The following is a 22,144-nucleotide window of genomic DNA, read 5'->3' on the forward strand; positions in this document are numbered from 1 at the left end:
CTCTTTCCTCTCCATTGATGGGTGTGGGCTCACCTAATGTTATGTGTCTTTTCCCCTAAAAGGCAGCCAACCCTGTCAGTCTGGGGCTTCGTTGCCCCCGATAAGGCCACACTCATCTCCAATTAGCTCTGTCCTGCGCGCCAGCTCTTGTCCAGTGTCCCTACAAATTTCACGGAGGGCAATTTCCCATGTAACCCCTTGTGTCAGGACTGCCCGCTGCTCACCTCCCACATCACTGGCTCTTCTACACGCGTTCCTCTGAGGGTGCCCGTCCCCTAGCGCTCCAGCGAGAAACAGCTTTTGCCACTGGAACACTCTCAAACCCAGGGAGGCTGCGGGGGCCTCAGGGGGCAGGCTCTGACTCTGCACCGTTTTCCAAGACAATGTAGCCATGGCCTGGTGACCTCAGAAAGCACGAATCCCTAAGACTTTGGTAAACATGCACGAATGTGCTGTGTAGCGACACCAGGAAGGCCCCTCTGATTTTCTCCGTTTTTCCTGGAGGCCGGTGGCCTGCCTAATTACCCTCTTCTCTTCCAGGACATCAGCCACGTGTGCAGGGGAGGCCACCACTGTGCCAAGGGGCACAGGGGCACTGGATCCCTCCCACCACCCACTTCTGTGGCTAAGTGGACATGTCTGCCGGGCCCCACGGGGCTAGGTGTGCGCTGAATGTCTCTGTCCCCAACCCCGTGTGACGGTGTTGGGAGGGCCCTTGGGGGAGCAGCCCCAGAGCTGGGCTCAGTGCCCTCGTAGGAAGGGGGGTGACAGCTCGCTTCCTCTCCCAGCTCCCTACCTGGGAGGCCATAGGGAGAAAACAGCCATCGGCTGACGGGAAGCGGCCTCGCCAGAGCCTGCCCAGCCGGCCTGTGGTCTCGGAGCCGGATCCTGCAGGACTGTGACAAGTCAGAGGTCTGCTGTTGAGGCTCCAAGGCTGCGGTGGTGTGAAAGCAGCACGAGCCGGGCTGGACGCTGCTGCAGGCCTCCACTGGCATTCAGCGCTGCGTCCACCCCGAGTCGCCAGACTCCACCCAGCCTGTCCCTCCCCGTGCTGGTGTCCTCCAGGATGCTCGTCACTCAGCAAAAAACCTGTCTAGAAAGATTCTAACCGTTTTTAAAAAGATAAAGGCTCCCCCAGCGTGAGCCAGGCGTGGTCCTCTTTCCTCCTCGGTCACCAGAGGGCAGCTTCTCGGTTCCTCAGACTTACTGGGCACTTACTGAACGCAGCAAAAGGTCACCCACGGGGCTCCTGGGCCCACCTGAAGCAGCCTCGGTATCGCTCTGGCCCCATGTCTCTCTGAGGGACGGCTGCAAGGCCATGGGGCCTGGCCACGGGCCGTGACTTTCCACCGGTCTTCCTACCCTGCACGAGGCCCCATCCCAGGGAGGCCCAGCAGAGGCCCTTCCTGGGACCTGGACACCAGCCTGCAGCTGGCACAGTCTCTGAGGCGCCACCTAGAGTGGGCAAGGCATGGCCCAGAGGCCGAAAGGGGGTGTGAGCAGAGGGAGCCACGGTTGGGCCCTGCCTCGTCTGCAGAGCGCACATGCTGGGGCACCGGCCAGAAAGCGGTGGTAAAGGTGCAGCCTGGGGCAGGGGGGGTGCGAGCGTGCCCTGCCCCCGCCTGTCCACTCTGCCAGCCCTGCAGCCGGCTGGGTGGGCAGGGGGAGGCAGGGCCCACTGCTGAGGTTCCCAGGGCCAGAGCTGGAAGCTCTCCTGCTGGTCCCCTAGGGAGGGATGGGCGTGGGGGAGGGGCCGCCCAGCCGCACGGAGACCCAGAGGGAAGTGAGCGGGCTCCTTGGACAGCCCCTTCCCAGCCCAGGGGAGGGCGTGGGGGCCTGTGCCCATCACACCAGGCCTCTCCCGAGGCCATCGCCCCGCGGCGGTGAGGTCCCAGCCCCACAGCCGCACCTCGGTTCTCCACGGGAAAAGCGCACACAAGCGGTCTGGGCTTCAGAAGGGGCGGGGCGGCGGAGGGAGGAGCCGACCCTGCGGTGGGGGGGAGGGAGTGGCCTTGGCGGTGGCTCCCAGAGAGCGTCGCGAGGCCAAGCGGCCCCGGACAAAGATGGGACGGACAGCGGCGATTTGGCCACACGGGACCAATCTCACCTCTCAGTGGGGGTGGGCGTGGACAAGGGGTCTTGGGAGGGGCGCCATCGTCCCGGCTGACTGTGCCAGTGGCCTGGACTACTCCGAGGCCGTGATGCCGAGAGCCCGGCAGGTCTAAGAATTTAGGCGGCGGGACACCCAGGATCAGGTGCCGGGACGCAAGGCTGAGGCCGCCTTGAGAGCCCGTTTGGTGCGGAGGGAGTTGGCTTTGGTCGCGTTGGGACGGGGTCGCCGGGGCATCCGCGCACCGCTCACCTCCACCCAGCCCGCGCTGCCCGGTACAGGTGGGAGGGAGGTCGACTGCCGCCCAGACTGGCAGACCCGGGGGCCGAGAGCCAAGGCCACGCCGGGTCTCGAGGAAAGCAGCAGAGGGGCCGCAAAGCTAGGGGGCTGGCCCCGGAGCCAGGGGAGGGGCAGTGTCTCGCCCCAAATGCCGCTCCGGAGCCAAGTGAATACTCTGAGGCCACTCGTGGGTGACAGAGCCTGTCACCGGAGGAGGGGAGCGGGGAGACCCCAATAAACACGAGCCTGCCGTGTGAGGACAGGGCGGGCCTGCACCTGTGGCAGTGCCAAAGGAAGGGACTGCAGCCCCCACCCCCCCCAGGCAGAAGCCTGGAGCTGCTAGAGGGGACTCCGAGAGGGGCCATCTGACCGGATGAGGTGGGTCCCCTAAGGACTCCTAAGGGCAGGGAGGTTCAGATAGGGGCGGGGAGAGGCCAGACGGAGGGCCTTTAGAGGGCGGCCCTGATTCGGGATGGAGCCGCCAGGCAGAGCCCGTGGGGGGAGGGGGGAGCGGCAAGAAGTCCCGGGACTGCCCTAAAAGTTTAGAAAGAGGTACTAAAACTGGGTTTTGAAAGTCGTGGCCCGCGTCAATGCCTGAAAGTTCATAAATGACTGCTTTTGAGCACAAACTGCAGAAATTCCCAACAAATGGTCCCCTTTCTGTAGAGGATGCCTGTCGAGGCTGTTCTGTGCACCCGGACCAATGGAGAGGGGTGAGCCTGCTTCCCTGGGCGATGCTTGAGAGGCACCGCCCCGCCTCCACTCGCGTCCGCCGGGAGGGGCTCTGCTCTGCCGCCGTCGCCGTCGCAGGTAGTGGGAGCCATCTTGCAGCAGCCCTGGGGGCTCGCGACTTCCAGACCACCCTGCAGTAATGGCACAAGACGGCCGAGGCCACATATGGCGGGTGACTTAAACCCCCAACCTCCCTCCGCAGGGCCCAGGACCAACTGGACGGACTCGGGGGCGGAAGGGAGACCCTGGGCTAGCCCCCGCCGGCTCCCTGCAGTGCCCGGCCCCCACGTCACCGGCCCCTCCCTTGCCCGAGAGGCTGGAAGGAGGGCTTGGGGTGTTATTCCCGAGGTGAGACCTTTGATGTTGGCTGGGCAGGTGGGGCCCGGGGGCGGCTTTTGTGCTCCGCCCAAGCTGGCGCCGGCGCCCCCGGGGAGCCGAAGCTGCAGATCCAGCCCTCGGCTTGGAAGCCCTGGGTGGGCTATAGGGGCAGGCTCCGGCTGCTGAGGGCGCAGCTCGGATCCAGGGCTGCGCTCCCGTGGGCGCAGGTCCCGACAGGTGCGTCCCCGCCTAGGACGCAGCACGTGTCTGCGGCAGCCAAGGTCGGGAGAGGTCCAGCTGAGTGCCGCCTCCCCGCGGAGCCCCAGCGCCCCAGACCTCGCCGCCCCCTTCCCAAAGGCCAGCGCATCACCAGGGGCACAGACCCGGCCAATGAGGAGTGAAAGTGGCAGTGGCGCTGGGGACCAGGGCCGAGTGACTGTCTCGAGGGCACCCCCTGCACCTGGCGGCTCTGTACTCTCCCCGCCACAATGGGGGGAGCCGGGCAGTGGACACAGGTCCCTGCCGTCGGGTGACGTCCGGCGGAGAGTGGTGGCTCGCCTGACTTTCCTGTTGGGTTTCTCCTGGGAGCGGGGTATGGAGGTGTCCAGTCCTGAACCAGAGGACCCCCTCCTGTCCCCCAAATCCAGAGGTAGCTTCTGTGGCACCAGAGTGAAACCCGGCAGAGGGTCTGGGCAGGGGCTGGGGTGAAGGAGAAGGGTCCTGGGAGCCAGCGACCCTCTCTCATCAGCTCCTCCCCCAGTCTGGCCCATGGCCTCCCTGGCATTCCTACCCAACCAGACGGCCTGGCTACCGCAGACGTGGCCCTGGCCAAGCCCACCCTGTCCTGGGAGCAGCGATGCTGACCCCTAACTCCCTCAGGTGTGCACTGCAGGCGCACGGGGGCAGGCTGGACAGAAGAGACAGCTCAGTACCCACAGGAGTAGGCCCCGACTGGGGTGCTGGATGGGAGGGGGCCTTCCTGCAGCCTAGCCAGCCAGGTGTGTGTGTAGCGGGAAGCAGGGTGTAACAAGCCGTCTGTTAGCACTTCTCCCTTAACCCCGACTGCAGCCGCGCCCCGCCCCCAGACTTCTCGGAGCTCCTTTGTGCCTCTGAATTGAAGGCAATTAGGTACTACTTATCTGGGGGGGAATTTGGGCTGTCTATGCAATCCCGCCTCCCACCCAGCCGCCCCCTGAGCTTCTAAGTGCTGCCCAGCCCGCCACGCCCTGCCTGTGGCGCACCCCATTCCCTGCCATCAGTCCTGCAGTGGCCAGCCTGACCCCAGCATCCCTCCAGAGGTAGAACCAGAGTGCAGTCCCCACCCTCCAACCATGCCTCCCTCCTCCGCCTTCCCCGGTGGCTGCAGGCTGACCTCCAGCTTTGGCTCGGTGGACTGGCTCTCCCAGAGCAGCCACACCACACCGGCACCCACCGCCAGGCCCACCGAGGTCTCCCCAGGAAACCCCTCTGCCCCAGCCCAGGTGTGCAGCACAGATGAGCTCCCCCAGGCTGTGGCTGTGTGGGGGGTGAAGTCCTCGGAAGTGTCTGCTGAGCCTGCAACGCCCATGCCTGGTAGGTGTGGGGCCTGGGGTCCTTCCTTCCCAGATTGGGGTGGGAGCCGGGGTCAGAAGGAGGGTGTCACCCGGCAGCCTCTGCGCACTCTGGCCGCAGGTGCGCGGTGGGGCTTTCTTATGAGGGCTGGGGCTCAGGGTTGCGTGTGACACACCACCACCCCCCCCCCCCCCCGCCATGCCGGCAAGTGAACCTTACCCTCGGACAGCCAAAGCCAAAGTGGGGGGGTTCTTCCCTGCTGGGCCCCTCAGGGCTCCTCTTACCCTCCCCACCTCCCGGAGGGCTGCCCCCAGCAGCCATGACTCCCACGTTAGCCCTTGGTACACGTGGCTGTCAAGCTCCAAGCCCCGGGACCCACTTGTGCAGGAGTGTCTTGGCACGTGCGTCCTCAGCTGACCAAGACGGCCTGGTTGCAAGGGGTCACGTGGCTCCTCCTGAGAAGCCGGGTGCCCTCGTTTTGTGTCTAGACCTTGGCCTGTTCGCTGGCACCTGGAGTCCTGCAGGTTTGCTTGCGGGCATCCATGACCCGGTGCCCCTGGCATTTCGGTTCTTGGGAGCTTCCCGTGGCTTCCAGACTTGCTGCAACCCTTCGCCATTGGGTTAGTCTGTCTTTTTTAAGTCTTTGTGACTTAACCACTGCTTTCAGATTTAAAGTTCTACGTGGTCCAAAGCGGGCTTATCACCTGTATGGTTTTAAAGTTTGAATAGTGACTGTGGAGAGGTCTTCACCTTGGGGGGTGCCTAGCGCCACCCCCACCTCCTAAGCGCTGCCAGAGACAGAGCTGGTGGTGACAGAGCCCTGGTGGGGAGTCCTCCCTCGAGAGGGCTAGGATGGGCTCCACCCCCCACACACACTGCCACCCTCCCCCTTTCCGCCCATGAGTGGGGTTCCTCGTCTGCGGCAAAAGAAACTGCTTGCTGGAGGGGGAGGGGAGCGCCGGCGCGCGCGGGGCAGGGGGCGCGCGCCACATCAGAACGCTGTCCACCCCGCGTCCTCTTTCCAACATCCACGCCCCTGGACCCTGATCCACCCTCGAGCTGGAAGGGGAGGAGGGGCTGCTGGGGCCGAGGGACAGCGAAGGGCTTTTCTTCTGACGCCCGTGGTGCCGCCGAGAGGGGGAGCAGGTCCCGCCCTGGTAGCACTTTCTGCCTTATGGACCGGGGGCTCTTCCGTCTTCCCCCAGGACTGAGCCGGGAGGCCGAGGGCGCGCGGGCTCCCCGCGTGCGCACGGCCTTCACGGCGGAGAGGTCGGCGCCCTGAAGAGCTCCTTCCGCCGCCGCCGCCGCCGCCGCCGCTACCTGGGGCCCCTGGAGCGCCGGCGGCTGGCCCAGGAGATGCAGCTCTCGGAAGGACAGGTGTGGGGCCGGCGGGCGGGTGGGACGGTGGCCCGTCGCCGCGCGCTGTAATCTTGCTTTCCCCACAGATAAAAACCTGGTTTTAGAATCGATGAAACACAAACGGCACCTACAGGACTCCCAGCCGAGCGCTCCCGTGTCGGCCGCTCCCTGTGCCCCCTACCCCCCACCCTCCGCGCTAGGTGGTGGCCTGCGGCTGCTGTGCCCATGGGCGTCCCTGCCTAGGCCCGCGGCCCTGGCCCAGCCTCCGGGCTCCCTCTGGGGTCCCTGCCGAGCGGAGCCAGCCTCTCTGCTTCCTGCGTGGGCCTCATGAAGCAGGCAGCCCCTGGGGTGCCTGTGCACCCCACCCGAGCCCAAGACCTGGGCTGCCTTTCAAGGAAGTGTGGCCACCCAGAAGCCTGGACAGAAGCATGTCCTGTGTCTGGCATCTAGCTGGAGAGACACCCCTCTTGTCTTTACCACTAGGTGTTGTCGTGGTGTGGGTGGGCGCCCACCCACTGGGGGGACCTGGAACCTGTCTTAAGATTGTGGAGAGTTTACAGTCGAAGACATTTTAAAGCTGCTTCCTGTCCGGAAGCTCCTAAAGGCCCTAAAGGGCTGGTTTAGGGACGGATGGCTCCGCCGACAGTCAAAAGCCAGAGTGGACCTACTGTGCTGGGCCCTCGCACACAGCATAGGCTAACTTGCTGGATGTGAGGTGCTGGGAACTGGTTTTCCAGTTGGAGTGAATAAAGGTGGATTCTCAGTGCCGCGAGCTGCCAGGCCCTGTGTGCGGAAATGGGAACTGAAAGGACGGGGCGGGGGCGGGGGGGGCATTTGTTTATTCCCTCGGGGTCTGAACTCCCCCTTCACCCCAAAGCTGGAAACCCGAGAGGAGCAGAGGTGAGTGATCTGACGAAGAGACTTTAAAATAATCCAGTGGATAGGATTTCCCTTAAGGTACAGCAGGTTAAGGGTCCAGCATTGTCACCGTGGCAGCCTAGGTCACTGCTGTGGCGCAGGTTCCGTCCCTGGCCTTGACACTTCCACACGCCATGGGCGTGGTCCACACAAAGCAGCCTCACCCCCCAAAGGGCCCCCCAAGCCCCAGCGGGGATGGTCGGGCTCTGCCTCCTCCCCTTCTGCTCCTTCCTTCCCTTGGAGAGCCAAGAGCCACGAGGGGTCCGGCCTCCTCCCCCTCAGCTGTCCTTGCTGCCCTGGTGTCGCCACACCATCCTGCGGACAAAGGGCTGGAGGCTCCCCGCACCTGGCTCGGATCCCGCATGGCTGTGGTGTAGGCCAGTGACGACAGCTCTGATTGGACCCCTAGCCTGGGAACCGCCGTGTGCCACGGGTGCGGCCCTAAAAAGACAAATAGACACACACACCAAAAAAAGATGTCTTGTGGGTCAGGATTTGCTTAAACACACAGTGTTCAGGTTTGTGTCTGTCTATTTTTGTTGTCTTTTTAGGGCTGCAGTTGTGGCTTATGCAAGTTCCCGAATTAAAGGTCAATTCGGAGGCTGCCGGCCTACACCACAGCCACAGCAACACGGGATCCAAGCTGCGTCTGCGACCTACACCACAGCTCACGGCAACACCGTATCCTTAACCCACCGAGTGGGGCCAGGGATGGAACCCGCAACCTCATGGTTCCTAGTCGAATTTGTTAACCACTGAGCCACGACAGGAGCTCCTGCTTTGTCTGTTTTAACCTTTAGTTCAAAAACACCTGCTTGAGGAATCCTGCTGTGGCACAACAGGATTGGCGGGTCTCTGGGGCACCGACACAGGTTCAATCCCTGGCCTGGCCTGGTGGGTTAAGGCTCCTGCGTTGCCACAGCTGTAGCGTCGGTGGGGACTGTGGCTCGGATCTGCCTGCGACCTCCATACGCCGAAGGGCGGCCAAAAAAGAAAGAAAAAGCAACAACAATAACACCTGCCAGGATGACCTCTGTCCAGCGGTTCTGGGAGGCTGAGTGGTTCCCTGGGTGTCCTGTGATGTGTGCATGTGTCTTTTGTCTGAGTGCTGTGGCCCCCACTCCCGGGAACGGGCCTCGGCAGTTTTGGGGCACTTGTCTGCACCCTCTGCCCACCTCTGGGCAATTTTTTTTTAATTCCATTTATTAGAGTTGATTTACAATAATTCTGAGCAAGTCTGAACCCCAGTTCTGCCAGCTGCCAAGGGCTCAGCATCGCCCCTTGCCAGGCCCATAAGACCTTCAGGCCGTCGCTGTGGCTTGGATGCCCTAGGGAATCCGTGCTCAGGTCTGTGGTGCAGGATCAATGGCCCAGGACCCCCACCCCACCACTTACAGGACAAGGGCTCCCAACTGGCCCCCTGTGGGGGCATCCTCTGCCCCTCTCCGTGCTCCTCAGCTGAACCAGAGCTCATACAGGACACACTGGACTGCCCTGCCCCACCACCTGGTGGGGACTCCCTGCCCGTTGTGGTGACTGAGGGGTTTCCTTCCCTGGACACTGGAGCCATGCCCTGCTGCTGCTGACAAGAGGATAACGGGAGCGAGCAAGCGGTTGTCTCCCTGGATCCCGCCGTGCCTGCAACCCACCCATCTCAGAGAACACAAGTGTCTGGATCAGTGCTGCTATTACTCTGCACTAGGGGTATTGTGATACCTGCTTCCATTCAATACTCTCAAATATCCCTTGGGGAGCCTCACCAGCAGAGCCAGCCCCCACCCCCCTGGTAAGGAAAGAGAAAGCGCTGTTGGGGCGGGGCGGGGGGGGGAGGATTGCCTGAACAGGGAGGGCCTTGGGGGGGGGGGGCTGCCCACCCTGCCTTCCCTGCTGCGGGCCATCCCTTTCCCCCTCTCGCAGGAGGCCGTGGCCCTCAGAGGGAGGTGCCGCCCATGTCCACGCCCACGGGCGACCACTGATGAAGGGAGCCTGTTGTCCGAGAGCCCCTTCTGCCGGGCGGATGAGCCGCAAGCCTGCCCATCACGGTTCAAGGGCTGGCTTCCGGGGGCTCCTTTGGGCCCTTTTCCTACCGCAGGAAGTTAAGACCAAGGTTGGACCTGGAGCTCCCGCCAGGCCTCTGGGCTGGTGCCCCGAGGCAGTGCTAGTGGGCACCCCCCCGTGGGCGCTCACTCCAGCCCCGGGGCTTCTGGCCCCCCCACCTCACTGCCAGGGCCCTGGGTGTGTCCTGCTCCCGTGACCCTGCTTGTCAGAAAGGTCATCAAAACGCCCCTGTCCCCCCCCAGCTGATGAGTCTGAGAATCATTTCATTAAAGTTCCATTGACACCCGCCCTCACCCCACCCCCCTGCCAGGACAGGACGAGAGGAAACACACACACTGGAAGGAGATTTGCTTTAAAGCAAAGTCACAGTGAAGTCACATCGGTATCTTTATTGGCATTTTCCTGATCAGAAAATCACCCCACACTCACAGGTTCAGCAAAGGTACGGGAGACACCCCCCACCCAGCTTTTCCGTACATCAGACCGGTAGCCCTGGACCCACACCCCGCAGTGGTCCCAGACGAGCTGTCCCAGCTCCTGCTCCGGCACCTTCTGTAACTTCAGGGCAGCCCCAGCGACAGTCACCACAGGGCAGGGGTCTGCACAGCCCCTCAGCTCACACTCCGGGGGCACAGGCCAGCGGGGCAGGGCCTGGACCACGCCATCCGCGGCTCCTGGGCACACACAGAGGCAAAGGTTAACCAATCTCGCCCCCCGACGTGACGCCCACCCCAGCCCGAGGAGGAGGGCCAGGACCCCCGGGCCTGCTGTCCCCCATCCGTCCCGACCCAGCTTGGGGGATGTGGAGGCAGGTCCAGGCGCGGTGGAGGCCGTGGCGGGCTCTGCGGCGTGGGAAGACCTCGTCGCCCCGGTTTCCCATGCCTACACCTCTTCAGGCCAGACCCTCAAAGAAGTATATGCATAGGAAGGCGGAACGGCGAGCGGCTGCGGGGCCCACGAGGCGCAGGTGCCAGGACGGTCGGGCCAGGTCCTGCGAGGCGCAGGGACAGGCTGCGGGGCCGAGCCGGCGGCTGCAGGAGTCCTGTGGGAGGGAGGGGACGGGGACGGGCCTGGGGAGGAGGCAGGGAGGCCGGCCAGGCCTGGGCCTTACCCGGGCAGCCTCGGCGTCCAGGTTCTCGGTGGCCGGCAGGCGAGTGGAGCCCGGAGCGCGGAGGAGAGCCCAGTGCCGCTGCGAGCTCTGCCGCTGTCTGCCCAGCGCCCCATTTATGCCAGGCAGAGACCTTGGCGGGCGGCGCACAGAGCAGCAGCTGTCACATGTGGTCCCGGGCCGCGCTGTGCCAAGGACCCGTCCACCCCCGCACCTGCGCGATTGGGGCACAAAGACCTGCTCTGAGCCGAGCGCGGAGCCCGGGGGCCGCGGCCGTGCCCTGGGACGGGGCCAGCCCTGGCCGGCAGCCTCCTCCCCAGCTTATCTCCCAGTGTGTTTTGCTTGCGTCACGGCCCAGGACACCCTCGGGGGATGAAGCAGCCCCGGGGAGGGGGCGTCTCACCTCCCCACCTGCCGGCCTGGGGAGCCCGGGAGCCCAGAGGATCTGGGGCGAGAGCCCACTCTGTCCGGCGGGGCCGCGCACGCGCCTGCTAGAGCTCAGCTCTGCCCCACAGCCCCCAGGATGGAGAAGGGCAGGGGCTCTGCATTCTGGGGGGAAACGGCAGGACAGCTGGGGGACAGCCCGTCACGGACCCGAGGCTGCCCAGGCAGAGACACACCCGCCTCGCCCGGACTGGGGCCCCGCGCAGGCAGCTCCACGTCCTGCCTCGTGTGTGGAAGTGCCCGGTCAGCCCTGCTGTCCACCACTCTGTTCACGGAGATGCCCGGCCTGTGGGGAGTGGCAGAGGTGGTGGCCTGAGTCCGAACCTGATCAGCCCTCAGGTTCCCCACCTGTGCCCTGGGTCCCGGGGACCCCTCCTGTGCAGCACTCACAGCTCTCCCTCCGCCCACGCAGCAAGATGTGTGTGTGTGTGTGTGTGTGTGTGTGCCTCAGCCTGTCACTCCACAAGTGCAGACGTGGCTTGTGGCCTCCAGGAGGGTGGGCTCCTGGGTGGACAGAGGCAGGTGGAGGGGACAGGTGGGCGTGTGAGGGAAGCGGGCTGAGAGAGTGGCCACCCCGGCCCTCCAGCCACGCCCCCAGCATGGCCTGGACCCCCTGGGGCCGAGGGGTGTGGCTGAGAAGCCTCAGACCTGTGCTGGCTGGACGGTCTCTGCCAGGAGCTGGTCTGCAGCCCCACTGCCTCTTGGGGCGCCGAGTAGCCTAGTGATGGGCGCAGGGCGTGCACATGCCCGTGGGCAGTTGCTCTGGGCTCTCCTGGGTGGGTGGGTGGGGCCAGGTCCACCTCTGGGCTGGATGCCCCCTGAGGCCCTGGCATGAGCAGGGGTGGGGCGGGGCCCTCATGGAGGAGGAGGCCCCAGGAGCTTCGGGGGGGCTGCTCACTGAGTCCCAGGCTGGTGGGTGAAGCTGCCATTCGAGTGGTAGCTTCAGGACCACCTCCTTGGGCCCACGTCTATGCAGAAGCCCTCAGGGTCCTGCACCCCCCACCCTGGGCCTCCCAGGCCTGAGCCTCCATCTCCATCCACCCTCCCCCTCGAAGCTGCCTCCCTGGGCTTTGGGGAAACACACCTGCGCCCTTGACATTGGGCTCCTCGGGCAGCCTGCTGGAGGGAAGGAGGCCGGGGGACAGAGACAGGCGGGGACAGGCCGGAGGGGCGAGGAGGCCCTGCTGCTCCGGGGCGTCTCAGGGGCCTTCGCTTTGTCTTTTTAACCTTATTGTCCTGATTATAAAATGAGTGCCTGCTAATTATAAGCCACTTTTTAAGTCCGGGAAGGAATAAAGACAGGACGAAGCAAGGGCGGCCTGAGCCTTGCTGGCCCCCACCCAACATCTCCGCTGCGTGGCCATGTCGCTCGGCCTGCTCCTCGTCACCTCCTGGGCCCCCACCTCCAACTCTCCCTCCAAAGAGCCCCTGGCGGCTGGGTAGCGCCCCCACCGGCCGGAGCCTGGGGGGCTTGGGTGGGAGGCCGGCGTGCTGGAGGGGCCCCACCCACTGTCCGTGTTTCCGCAAAGGCCACAGGGAGCCAGGAGCTGACAAGGTGGGTTCTGCGGCCGGAGCCTCCCTTGGGCTGCGGGTAGAGTGAGTCGGAGGGAGGAGGCGGCCCAGGGCCTGGGCTCCAGTTCCAGCCACCCCATCTGGCTGTGGCCCCTGGAGAGCCCACGTCCTTGGGGTCTCGGCCTCCTCCAGGCTCTCTCTGCAGATCCTGGAGGCAAAGGAGTGGACTCAGGGTCAGCTTCTGCCCAGGGTGGCTGAGGGCAGGGAGGCCCCAGCCAGTGCCTGCGAGGGCCCCTTGCTGCCCAGAAGGTGCCCTCGAACGCTCGTCCTGTTCTGAGCAGCTGCGTGGCTTTGAGGGGAAGCCGTCCCCGCAGGCGGCACGCTGGCCCCACAGCGGCCCCTGCCTGTCCAGGGGACCCCACCGGCCTCTTCTACGAGCTATGTGCATGGGCTCGCTAAGTCCAGCCCCCTCCCAAAGTGGTGGGGACCGACCCCACTGGGCAGACAAGGTGGATTCCAGGGAGGCTCCCTCAGAGCCCTGCCTCCACTGCTGGGCCATCAGCCAGACCCACCGAGGGGCCTTTCCTTTGGCGGGCCCACGTGGGCCCGGGCATGGCCTCCTGGCCCTGCCGCTTGGGGCAGGCCCCTGCTGGGTCCAGCTAAAGCCTGGGCCCTGAGGATCCCAAAAGTGGCCAACAGGACGTAAATGACAGTGGGCCCGGCCCTCCCTCTGCCCACAAGACAAAGTATCCTTGCTGCCCTGGGAGGCCGTGTTTGGCGCAGAGTCGACTGGTGATAAGGGGTGTCCTTGGGGACAACTCCCTCCTTCCCGCTGCTCCATTCCTGGGGGCGGGGTTCCCAGCTGCCTGCTCAGCTCAGGCTGCAGCCCCCAGCCCCCAGGAGGGGACCGACCATTAACCCTTGGGGGGTCCCCAGAGAGGGTGGCCTGCGGAACACAGACCTTAGCCTCTGCCCCGCACCCCAGTCTGCCCTGAACCCCAATTCTGCCCACACCTGCCTCCCTAAACCCCAGTTCTGTCCATACCCACCTGCCCTGTATCCCAAATCTGTCCTGCACCCAGCCTGCCCTGCACACCCCTGGAGTCACCGTGTTTTCTGGGTTATTATCCACTCGTGCTCCCCGCCAGGAGGGGCAGGCAGGCAGGGTCAGTGGCCTCCCCCGCGGCGGAGCAGCTGAGGCCTGGCTGCAGCTCATGCCCTCTGTGCCATGTAGGCGGCCTCTCCCGGCCTCAGTGTCCCCATCTGTCAAAGTAGGCACTGAGAGTGGCCAACCCCTCTGGAGGCACGAGGTTAGAGCAGCGTCTGCCCTGTGATACGGCAATTCCAAGCCCAGTGTCTGTCTCCCCAAAAGGAAGGCCAGCACCGCCCCAGACAGTTAGGGACAGCGGTGGCCTCAGACTGGAAACCTCTCCAAGGCCCCTCGCAGAGCAGTGGGTGGGAACCCCAGGGCCCGCGCGGTACGAAAGGGACGCAGCCATGGTGAGATTACGCACCGTTTATCTGAAAGTGGACTTTAACTGGGTGTCCTGAATTTCACCTACTACATCTGGTGTCCCTGTGTTGATGAAGAGAACGTGGGGGGACAGGAAGCCAGCTCTGGGCTGAGCTCCCTGGGGCTCCCGGGCTCAGAGCTTCTGGAGCCAAGAGCCTGAGGTGGGCCCTGTCGGGAGGGCCAGGCTGCCAGCATGAGCGGTCAGGGTCCTTGGGTGCCCGTGGGAAGCCCCTGTGGATGCTGGGTCCCCTGGTGGGACCTGTGCACAGGCCAGGCCATGCCCGGTGGTCCCAGCAGGGCCGAGAGTGGAGACAAGGAGTTAAACCTGGGCCTGGGAGCCCCCGAGCTTCGGCGTTGTGGTTTCAAGGCTGTGTCTGTGCAACTCCTTCCCTGGGGAGATAATCGCAGCTTCTGGGTGTTTTCTGGCTCCTCTCGGGGCGTATCCGGAACACTGACCCGGCCATGGGCACGTCCCTCTGCCCTCCAAGGCCATGGCTGGACGGCCCTTCCCGGGCTGCCCTTGGCCTTCCCGGGACCCCCAACCCGAGGAAGACCTGCGGCCGCTCTGTCCGAGCAGCCCCACTCCCAGCCCCGGGGACCCCTCTGAGTACCTTGCCCGGGCGTGTCACACGCGTACACACACACCCGCACGCTTGTGCACACCCCTGCTCAGCCTACCTCTCTCCCGCCCACTCCCCCTGGGTCCAGAACCTGGGTTCAGCCCAGGTCCCCAACCCCTGGCCAGGGCCCCAGTATGGTCGCTACTGTCCATGCCCCAAGAGCTGGGGGGCTCTCTCACAGTGGGGGGCTGGGTCCAGTTCTGGGAGGGACCTGTCACTGCCAGGCCCCCTCCCTCGGCAGCCCCTGGCTCCACAGGCCCTGGAGTCTCCTGCCCTCAGCCTGCTGACCCCCTGCCAGGTGCCCCTTCTCAGGTCAGCTCAGCCTCCCTGATCCAAGGCTCCTTGGGGTCCCCACAGGTACCCATGGCCCCTTAGTAGGGGCCTGGGGGTCCCTTGGGGGTTGGGAGCACTGGGGTGGGGGCCTGAGACTGGTCCCCTCCTGCGACCCTCAGCACTGGCCCCACCTTGTGAGGAGGAAGCGGAAGCCCCTCAGGGTGAGCCCAACTTCCCAAGGTCAAGGGCCAGCCTGAGCCAGAACCAACATCCTCCAGCTCCAGGGACCCCCCAGGGACTCCTTCCTGCTCGCCTGGTCGATGGTAGGGCCCCCTGGCCAAGCAGCCCCCCTGGACTCGCTGCCCCTGACCTGGAAGGGTGCTGGACAGCTGAGGGACCTGGGGCTGGGGAAGCAGCTGACCTGTCCTGGACTGTCCTGATGTGCCACTTCCCCACACCAGCCCTGCACCCCCTGCTCCCTCGTTCCTTGACCTCTGGGCCTGCCCTCTGCCTGGACGGCAGCCACTCAGCCCACCTGAGGGATGGAGAGGAGTGGGGGCCACAGAGAGCAGGCGCCACTTCGCCCCAACATGTGGGGCGGGGGCAGAGGGGCCTGCGCCTGCCGTCTGTCCGCCTCCCCTGGGGAGGTTGCCAGCTCAGCCTCTCTCCTAGCAGGTGGCTCCATTCCTCCTGGTGGGTTTCGGCCGAGAGACAAGGCCTGCCCTGGGCCGCTGAGCGTCTCCTTTTCGGAGCCCGTGAGAGGCACGGGCGCGGGAGTGGCTTTCAAGGACACGTGGGCCCAGCAGCAGGACTGTCTCTCGGGAAGCGTGTTAGAATCACTGTGCTTCTTTTCCCCAATTACTGAACAAGTTGCTTTTGCAGAAACTGTGAACAATACAAAAATGACTGTTCTGCCACCCAAGGGCCACCAGCGTGAATCATTCGGTTTCCCGCCAGCCAGTGTCCCGGGCGTCTTTTTACCACTTTCCGCGCAGGAGCTCCGGCCCTCCCAGGGCAGCCCTAGCCCCGGGGTTTCCAGACGGGGGCCGTGGGGGGAGGGGTGCTCTGGGCCGAGCCCCCTCGCATAGGCTGCACCTCTGTCTGAACCAGCAGCCCGCATTTTCTCCACGCCTTTACTCAGAGGTCAGTCTGGTGGGCTCCCGAGGCCCCAGCCACTCGTCAGGCTCCGTGATCATCTCCCTCCCCAGCTCTGCTTCTGGGGGGCAACCCTCCCCCACCTGTTCCCAGAGGAGAGGGCGGTGCTGGTTCCGTGCAGCCCACTGGAAATGCCTTTTCTGCCTTAACAGAAACCTCCGGAGCCCTGTGGCCAAGCAGAAGCCCCGGATGTGTGTGCACAGCAGAGCTGAGTCTGGCTGGGATGGGGCTGATGTCACCCAGCCTCTCACTCAGAACGGAAGGCTGGGGATTTCCAGTCTTGGTGCAGCAAAACCCGAATCTGACTAGGAACCATGAGGTTGCGGGTTCAATCCCTGGCCTCGCTCAGTGGGTTAAGGATCTGGCATTGCTGTGGCTATGGTGTAGGCTGGCAGCAACAGCTCTGATTGGACGCCTAGCCTGGGAACTTCCAAATACCTAGGATGCGGCCCTAAAAAGACAAAAGACAAAAAAAAAAAAAAGAAAGAACGTGAGGCTGGATGGGTTGTTTCCAAATTCATGAAAACTGACCAAGCCCTGAGCTGGGGGAGGGTGGAGGCAGTGGGTGGGTGTGGGGCTTCCCACCAGTGAAACCACTGTGTTTCCGTGTGTTTCTGCCCACGCTGGGGCCTGCAAGGCAGGGCCCCCGGAGCTGCAACGAGTCCCCCCCACCCCAGCCCCCGCCAGCTGTATCCAGGTGGGTGGAGGCCTGGGAGTTTTCTGGCTAACGCAGGAATTTGCATAAGCCCCTCCAGTCTTTTGGGGCAGAAAGGTCACCAAGGAAGGCCGGGAGTTTACAAAACTGCATCGAAGCGTATGGCCAGTTTCTCAACCGGGAAGGCGCTATTTCTGCACTGGCCACCAGGGGTCCCCCTTGGGTTATAGCCCAGCGGGGCTCCAGGGGCGAAGTGGGGTGGGAGTGGGCGTGACTGCGGGTGCCCAGCCGGCACCTCCACTTCCCCATTTCACAAAGCAGGAAGCGGTTTGGGGAAGCCCAGGCTCTCCGCTGATCTCAGCCCAACCTGGGAGGGGGGGGCGGTCACTGTGTTTCCTCGGGGCCTGAAGGCTCACTCACTGGCCTAGTGGTTTCTCATCAGCAGCTCATAGTTGTATCTCTGTGCCTCTTAAGGTGTCCCCTCGCTCAGTGGGTTACGGATCCGGCGTTGACGTGAGCTGTGGTGTAGGTTGTAGAGGCAGCTCAGATCCTGCGTTGCTGTGGCTGTGGTGTAGACCAGCGGCGACAGCTCTGATTTGAGCCCTAGCCTGGGGACCTCTATACGCTGCAGGCGTGGCCCTAAAAAGGCAAATATATATAATATATACATGTAATTTAACACCTGCAAAAAAGATCTGCCACGTGGTGCATCAGGCACCCGTGGGTCCAGTTCACACCTGTGGCAACACCGAAATGGACCCTGGCTTCTGCTTGCTGGACCTGGGCTGGACCTGGGCTGGACCCGGGGCTGGGGCGGGGCCGGTGCCTCAACCTCCTCCTTGGCCCCCGGGCTCTTTTCCTTCTTGTTGTTTTTCTTTTCCGGCCACCGGCCACCGTGTGGCATGCAGAGCTCCCAGGGCAGGGGTCAGATCCAGACCGAAGTTGTAACCTGCACTGCAGTTGTAGCAACAATGAATCCTCTGACCCACTGTGCTGGGCCGGGACCGAACCCACATTCTCATGATACCAGCTGATTCGTTACCACTGAGCCTCGACGGGAACTTCAACACTGGATCCCTTGACCCACTGTGTTGGGCCAGGGATCAAACTTTCGTCCTGGTGCTGCAGAGACGCCGCCAATCCCGTGGCACTGCAGCGGGAGCTCCCAGGCAGTTTCTAAGCTGCACAGTTTATAGCAGGAGAAAGCTGGCGTGACTGAAATCTGAGCCCAGGGCCAGCAACGAGGGAGTGGCGGCAGTGACAAGACGGCTCAGTGGTGGCCTCGGCTCCTTGCGGTCCTCACCGGAGTCGGCGGGACTCATCGGGCTTTCCTTCCCGGAAGAGCCTTGAGCTGCGGGAGAAAGGCGTTGGCCCCCAACCAAGGGCTTGTGCACGGGGTCCGCCTGAAGCCCTCTCGGGCTGCCTTCCCCTTGGACACGGAGAGGGGTGCCCCTGGTGGGCACAGGGTGGTTCTACATTCCCCACACTGGCACACACAGGGCAGGTGGAGCACCTGCCGGCCCGGGGGCTGTGGGGCCTCGCAACTCTGAGCCCTGGCACCTCTGCATCCCTCTCGGCAGGAAGCCGATACCAGCCAGCGTGGCCCAGAGACCGCAGCTCCAGCAGGTGGGACAGCTGGCCTGGCATCTGGTCTGCACCCTGGACCCCGGGGCCCAGCTTCTATCCTTGAAGGGTCCTGGCCTCGGTCCGGCTTCAGAGCTGGGGACGGAGCACCTGTGAACACCATGCTGACGCGCCGTGGCCATGCAGACCTCGTCCCCGTGGGTCAGACACCCAGGCCTGAGCCCACAGCCCAGGGGCAACTTTGGTTTTAAAAGCAGGGCCCTCTTGGAGTTCCCGTCGTGGCTCAGTGGTTAACGAATCCGACTAGGAAGCATGAGGTTGAGGGTTCGATCCCTGGCCTTGCTCAGTGGGTTAAGGATCTGGCATTGCCGTGAGCTATGGTATAGGTTGCAGATGCGGCTCGGATCTTGCGTTGCTGTGGCTCTGGTGTAGGCTGGTGGCTACGGCTCCGATTCAACCCCTAGCCTGGGAACCTCCATATACCACGGGAGCAGCCCAAAAAATTGTAAAAAGAAAAAAAAAAAAAAAGCAGGGCCCTCCTGGTGGCCGGGGGAGGTGCTGGGCCCAGAAGCAACTTGAATCAGCCCAGAAGCCTGCAGCAGCGGGCAGCACGGGGCGGGGGGGGGAGGCATGCAGGAGGCAGGGGCAGATATGGGATGAGGCCCCTTGGAGGGCACCTGGGGCCCTGTGCTGTGGCCCTCCTTCCCCAGAGGGAGCCCTAGAAGCCTCTTGGGCCAGAGGTTGTGCTGGTCTGACCAAGGGGATGCCCCAGGGGCACAGGTGGAGTGGGGCACCCACAGCAGCCCCACCACGGGGCACTTGTCATCGGCTCTTTTGGGCCCCAAGGGAGACCCCAGCTCTGCAGCCATCCCACGCATGGCCCCCTCGAGCACACCCCACCCCGCTGGCCTCTTCCAGGTGGTGCCCCGAGACACAGGCAGACCTGGGAGGGCCGGGGTGGGCTCGGGCGGTCTGCTCTCCACTGGGGGTTCCAGGGCCACCCCCCAGGCCTGGACCCCACGTGGAGCGCCCTGGCCTGCACCCCCGCCCCACGGCGGGACGTCATGGCCCCCAAGGTCACAGGCAGAGGGAACCTCCAAGGAGCCCTCTTTGAGGCCGCAGCCTTGGGGCCTTTGCCAGCCAAGGCGGGAGTGGGGAGACGCAGCCCCTTCCCTCCCACAGAGCTCAGGATCTGACTGTGGCCTCGAGTCCTGCCTCCTGCTTCTCCCCAGGGGCCCAGGCCTGAGTCAGCTCTGTCCCCAACCCATCACACAGCCACCAGGGCCCCTGAGTCAGGGCCTTCCGAGAGGGGAGCCTTCCAGAGGAGCCCCCCCCCCACCCTGGCCCGGCTACTCCTCTGCCGTCCCGCCCCTGCTGGTGGCACAGTGCCTTGAGGGAAGCAGGGCACAGCCCTTCCTGAGGTCGCCCTGCCTGGCCCCGGCCCCAGCCCTGGGCTAAAGTCCCTGGAAGCTGGAGTTGGGCCGGGGTTTCCAGCGGTGGGGCTCAGGAGCAGGCCAGGCAGCCGGGCCTGCCCCCGGTTTTTTGTGCTGTGAGTCTCACCCGGGAGCCACCCTGCCTCAGGGCCCCGGGGCTCAGCATCTGCTCCCTGGTCCCCGCAGGGAGCAGGTCCCTGCCAGGGCATCATGGTGCCCTGGGCTGCGTTTGACAAGCCCCATCCTCCATCTCCACGCGCCTCCTGATGAGCGCCAGGACAGGCCCCGCACACGTGCTCACAGGCGCAGCCTCCTGCTTCAACCCAGGAGCAGACAGCCTCGCCCGTGGGCAGGTGTCTGGCCCCAAGACAGAGCGGCAGGACGGCAGCCAGGACTGGGGTCTGGAGGGCTCTGGGTCAGGCCCTTCCTCCCTGTCCCCAACAGCATGACACTGTGAGCTCTGGGCTGGGGGAGCGCAGCTGCCATGGGTCCCCTGGCTCCTGACACTGGGAACCAGCGGTGCTGCTTGTAGCCGATTGCCACTGCTACCTGCCCTCAAACACAGAGCCTGTGGTTCCTGGCTGCACCCTCCCCCCCAGCACACAGATCCTGTGGCTCCTGGCTGCACCCCTGAAACACGGAGGCCTGTGGCTCCCGCCCCAGGGGTGCGGTTGCTACCCTGCTGGAGGCGGTGCACAGGCTTGCCCAGAACAGCGCCCCTCTGGCATGCAGGGCCCCCCCGGCCCCACCCCAGGGAACCCTCCTGACCAGGGCGTCTCCAGTGCTTCCTGCGGGGAAGCAGATCCCCCCATCCCGCCTCCGTCATGCTTCTAAGGAGTTTAAACCCCAATTCTCTCTCAGCAAGGGCCTCAGACTGGGGCTGTGACCTGGGCTCTGAAGACTGCAGGAGCGGGGCCACGGGGGCCAGGGCTTGCCATCTGACTCAGGAGGACGTGGCCCATCTGACTCAGAGGGGAAGCAGCTCTGAAACCCGGACAGAGGGCTTCAGCTCTGACGCTGCTTCCTGAAACCCTGCAGGGGGCCCAGGGTGGGGGGAGGTGGGCAGTGAGTCACTGGGAAGGGGGGCAGAACCAAGGCTTGGGGGTGCCCAGCGCCGCCTGGATGCAGAAGCGGGGAAGGCTGGCCGCCAGGACTCAGAAGCCAGCAGGACACAGCCCCCTGCCCTCCCCCAGCAGCCAACCTCAGCATCCAGGGGTATCCTGACCCCCCCACCCTAAAGTCCCCACCCTGGGCCAGGGGCCTCATGGGGACTGCAGGGGGCGCAGCCTGCAGGTCCTGGCTCCACTGACCCCCAAAACCTCCAGAGCAGAGCAAGCTGACAGCATCTTTGCTGATCACCACGAGGGATCTGGAACCTGGGCCATCCCTCAGGGCATACAGCCTCCCGGTTTGGGGTTCGGGACCCCAGGTCAGCTGACTTGAGATGCTGCTGCCTCCACCCCGGCCCCTCTCCACGTTCAAAGACTGATGGCAAGACAGCTCAGGGGCCCAGGGAACAAGAGCCGAGTCTTCATGTCCAAACTGGGCTCTGCGGTGGGGGAAGCGGGAGGACCCCGGGCCACAGGGAGCCCCACGGGCCCAGGCCGCACCCTTGTAGAGGCGCCCTGAGCCCGCTGGACAGTGTGCAGCAGAATGGGAAGCACCCTGGTCCGAGGGAGTTCTGTGTGGGTTCAAGGTCAGAGACTGAAGGACGGGGGAGGGCAGGCCCTGGCCGCAGGAGCCCCTCCATCACCGGGGCTAGCCCCCCTGCTGTACCAGCTCTCTGATCCACTGGTCCTTCAGCTCCACCAGGCGCTCCAGCCTGACCGCCTTCATCTCCAAAACCCTCAGGAAAAGGCACGGCTCTCAAAGACTCAGGCACAGGCAGACGCCCTGTCCGTCCTCCAGAGCCGCGCAGATTCAGCTCTGGTTCAGTGTCCAGCCGGCCGCCCCGCAAGGCCACACGGCCAGTGGTCAGACCATGGGCCCTCGAGTAGGGCATCCTGGACATGAGCCCAAGGGACCTAGGGCCACAGAGGGCACAGGAGGAGGGGCTGGCTTCCTTCTCCCACCCCTTCTGCCTGCTACTGGGTCTCGGCCGGCAGAACTACGAGACCTCAGGAGCCTCCCAGCCTGTCCCGCCATCCCTGGCCCGGGACCCTGCCCAGTGGCCCAGCCCAGCCCGACAGGTCCTCGGAGCTCGCCTGCCAAGTAACGGCTGGCTGAACGCACGCACGGCGGGGCGCAGGTGCAGGGTCCGCCTCTAAAGGAAACCAGCCAAAAGTAGGTTTTCCGGCAGTGACTGGCAGGGGGACCACCTGAGCTGAACACGTGTTCACAGGGAAGCCACCCTCCAGCTAAGGGTAAACGGCTCCAGGCGGCCGAGGCGGGGGTCTCAGCAGACACACCCTTTCCCAGAACCCTGGGCAGCGCGCACAGCGTGTCCCGTGGGCTTCGGTCCCGCGTGGCCGGCCACAGCACACCCGGCCCGGCGGCCACACCTCTCCCCAGGGACGGGCTGC

At 64.6% G+C, this 22,144-nt stretch overlaps 1 protein-coding gene, 1 long non-coding RNA gene and 1 other non-coding gene across 3 annotated transcripts; 1 reads left to right on the top strand and 2 right to left on the bottom strand.

Moving 5' to 3' along the window:
* Positions 1-2,150: 2,150 nt before the first annotated feature.
* Positions 2,151-7,128, top strand: VENTX (VENT homeobox). Its single transcript, XM_084994469.1, has 5 exons — positions 2,151-2,767; positions 3,056-3,199; positions 3,324-5,011; positions 5,479-5,610; positions 6,196-7,128. Exons 3-5 carry the CDS (start codon positions 4,771-4,773, stop codon positions 6,270-6,272), a joined length of 450 nt encoding a protein of 149 aa, XP_084850595.1. The 5' UTR covers positions 2,151-2,767; positions 3,056-3,199; positions 3,324-4,770; the 3' UTR covers positions 6,273-7,128.
* Positions 7,129-9,688: 2,560 nt separating this feature from the next.
* LOC146397160 (uncharacterized) lies at positions 9,689-10,525 on the bottom strand. Its single transcript, XR_014828479.1, has 2 exons — positions 10,437-10,525; positions 9,689-9,999 (listed from the first exon to the last, which is right to left on the bottom strand). It is a non-coding gene; the product is annotated as an uncharacterized LOC146397160 (long non-coding RNA).
* On the bottom strand, positions 10,186-10,265 carry MIR202 (microRNA mir-202). The gene has a single exon (NR_035399.1). It is a non-coding gene; the product is annotated as a microRNA mir-202 (primary transcript).
* Positions 10,526-22,144: the final 11,619 nt, after the last annotated feature.

This window comes from Sus scrofa, chromosome 14 (genome assembly GCF_054392235.1).
Source record: "Sus scrofa isolate SSC_HxYL_T2T_F1_AM1 chromosome 14, Sscrofa_HxYL_maternal_Yorkshire_Landrace_v2.0, whole genome shotgun sequence".
In the NCBI taxonomy this organism is placed as follows: domain Eukaryota; kingdom Metazoa; phylum Chordata; class Mammalia; order Artiodactyla; family Suidae; genus Sus; species Sus scrofa.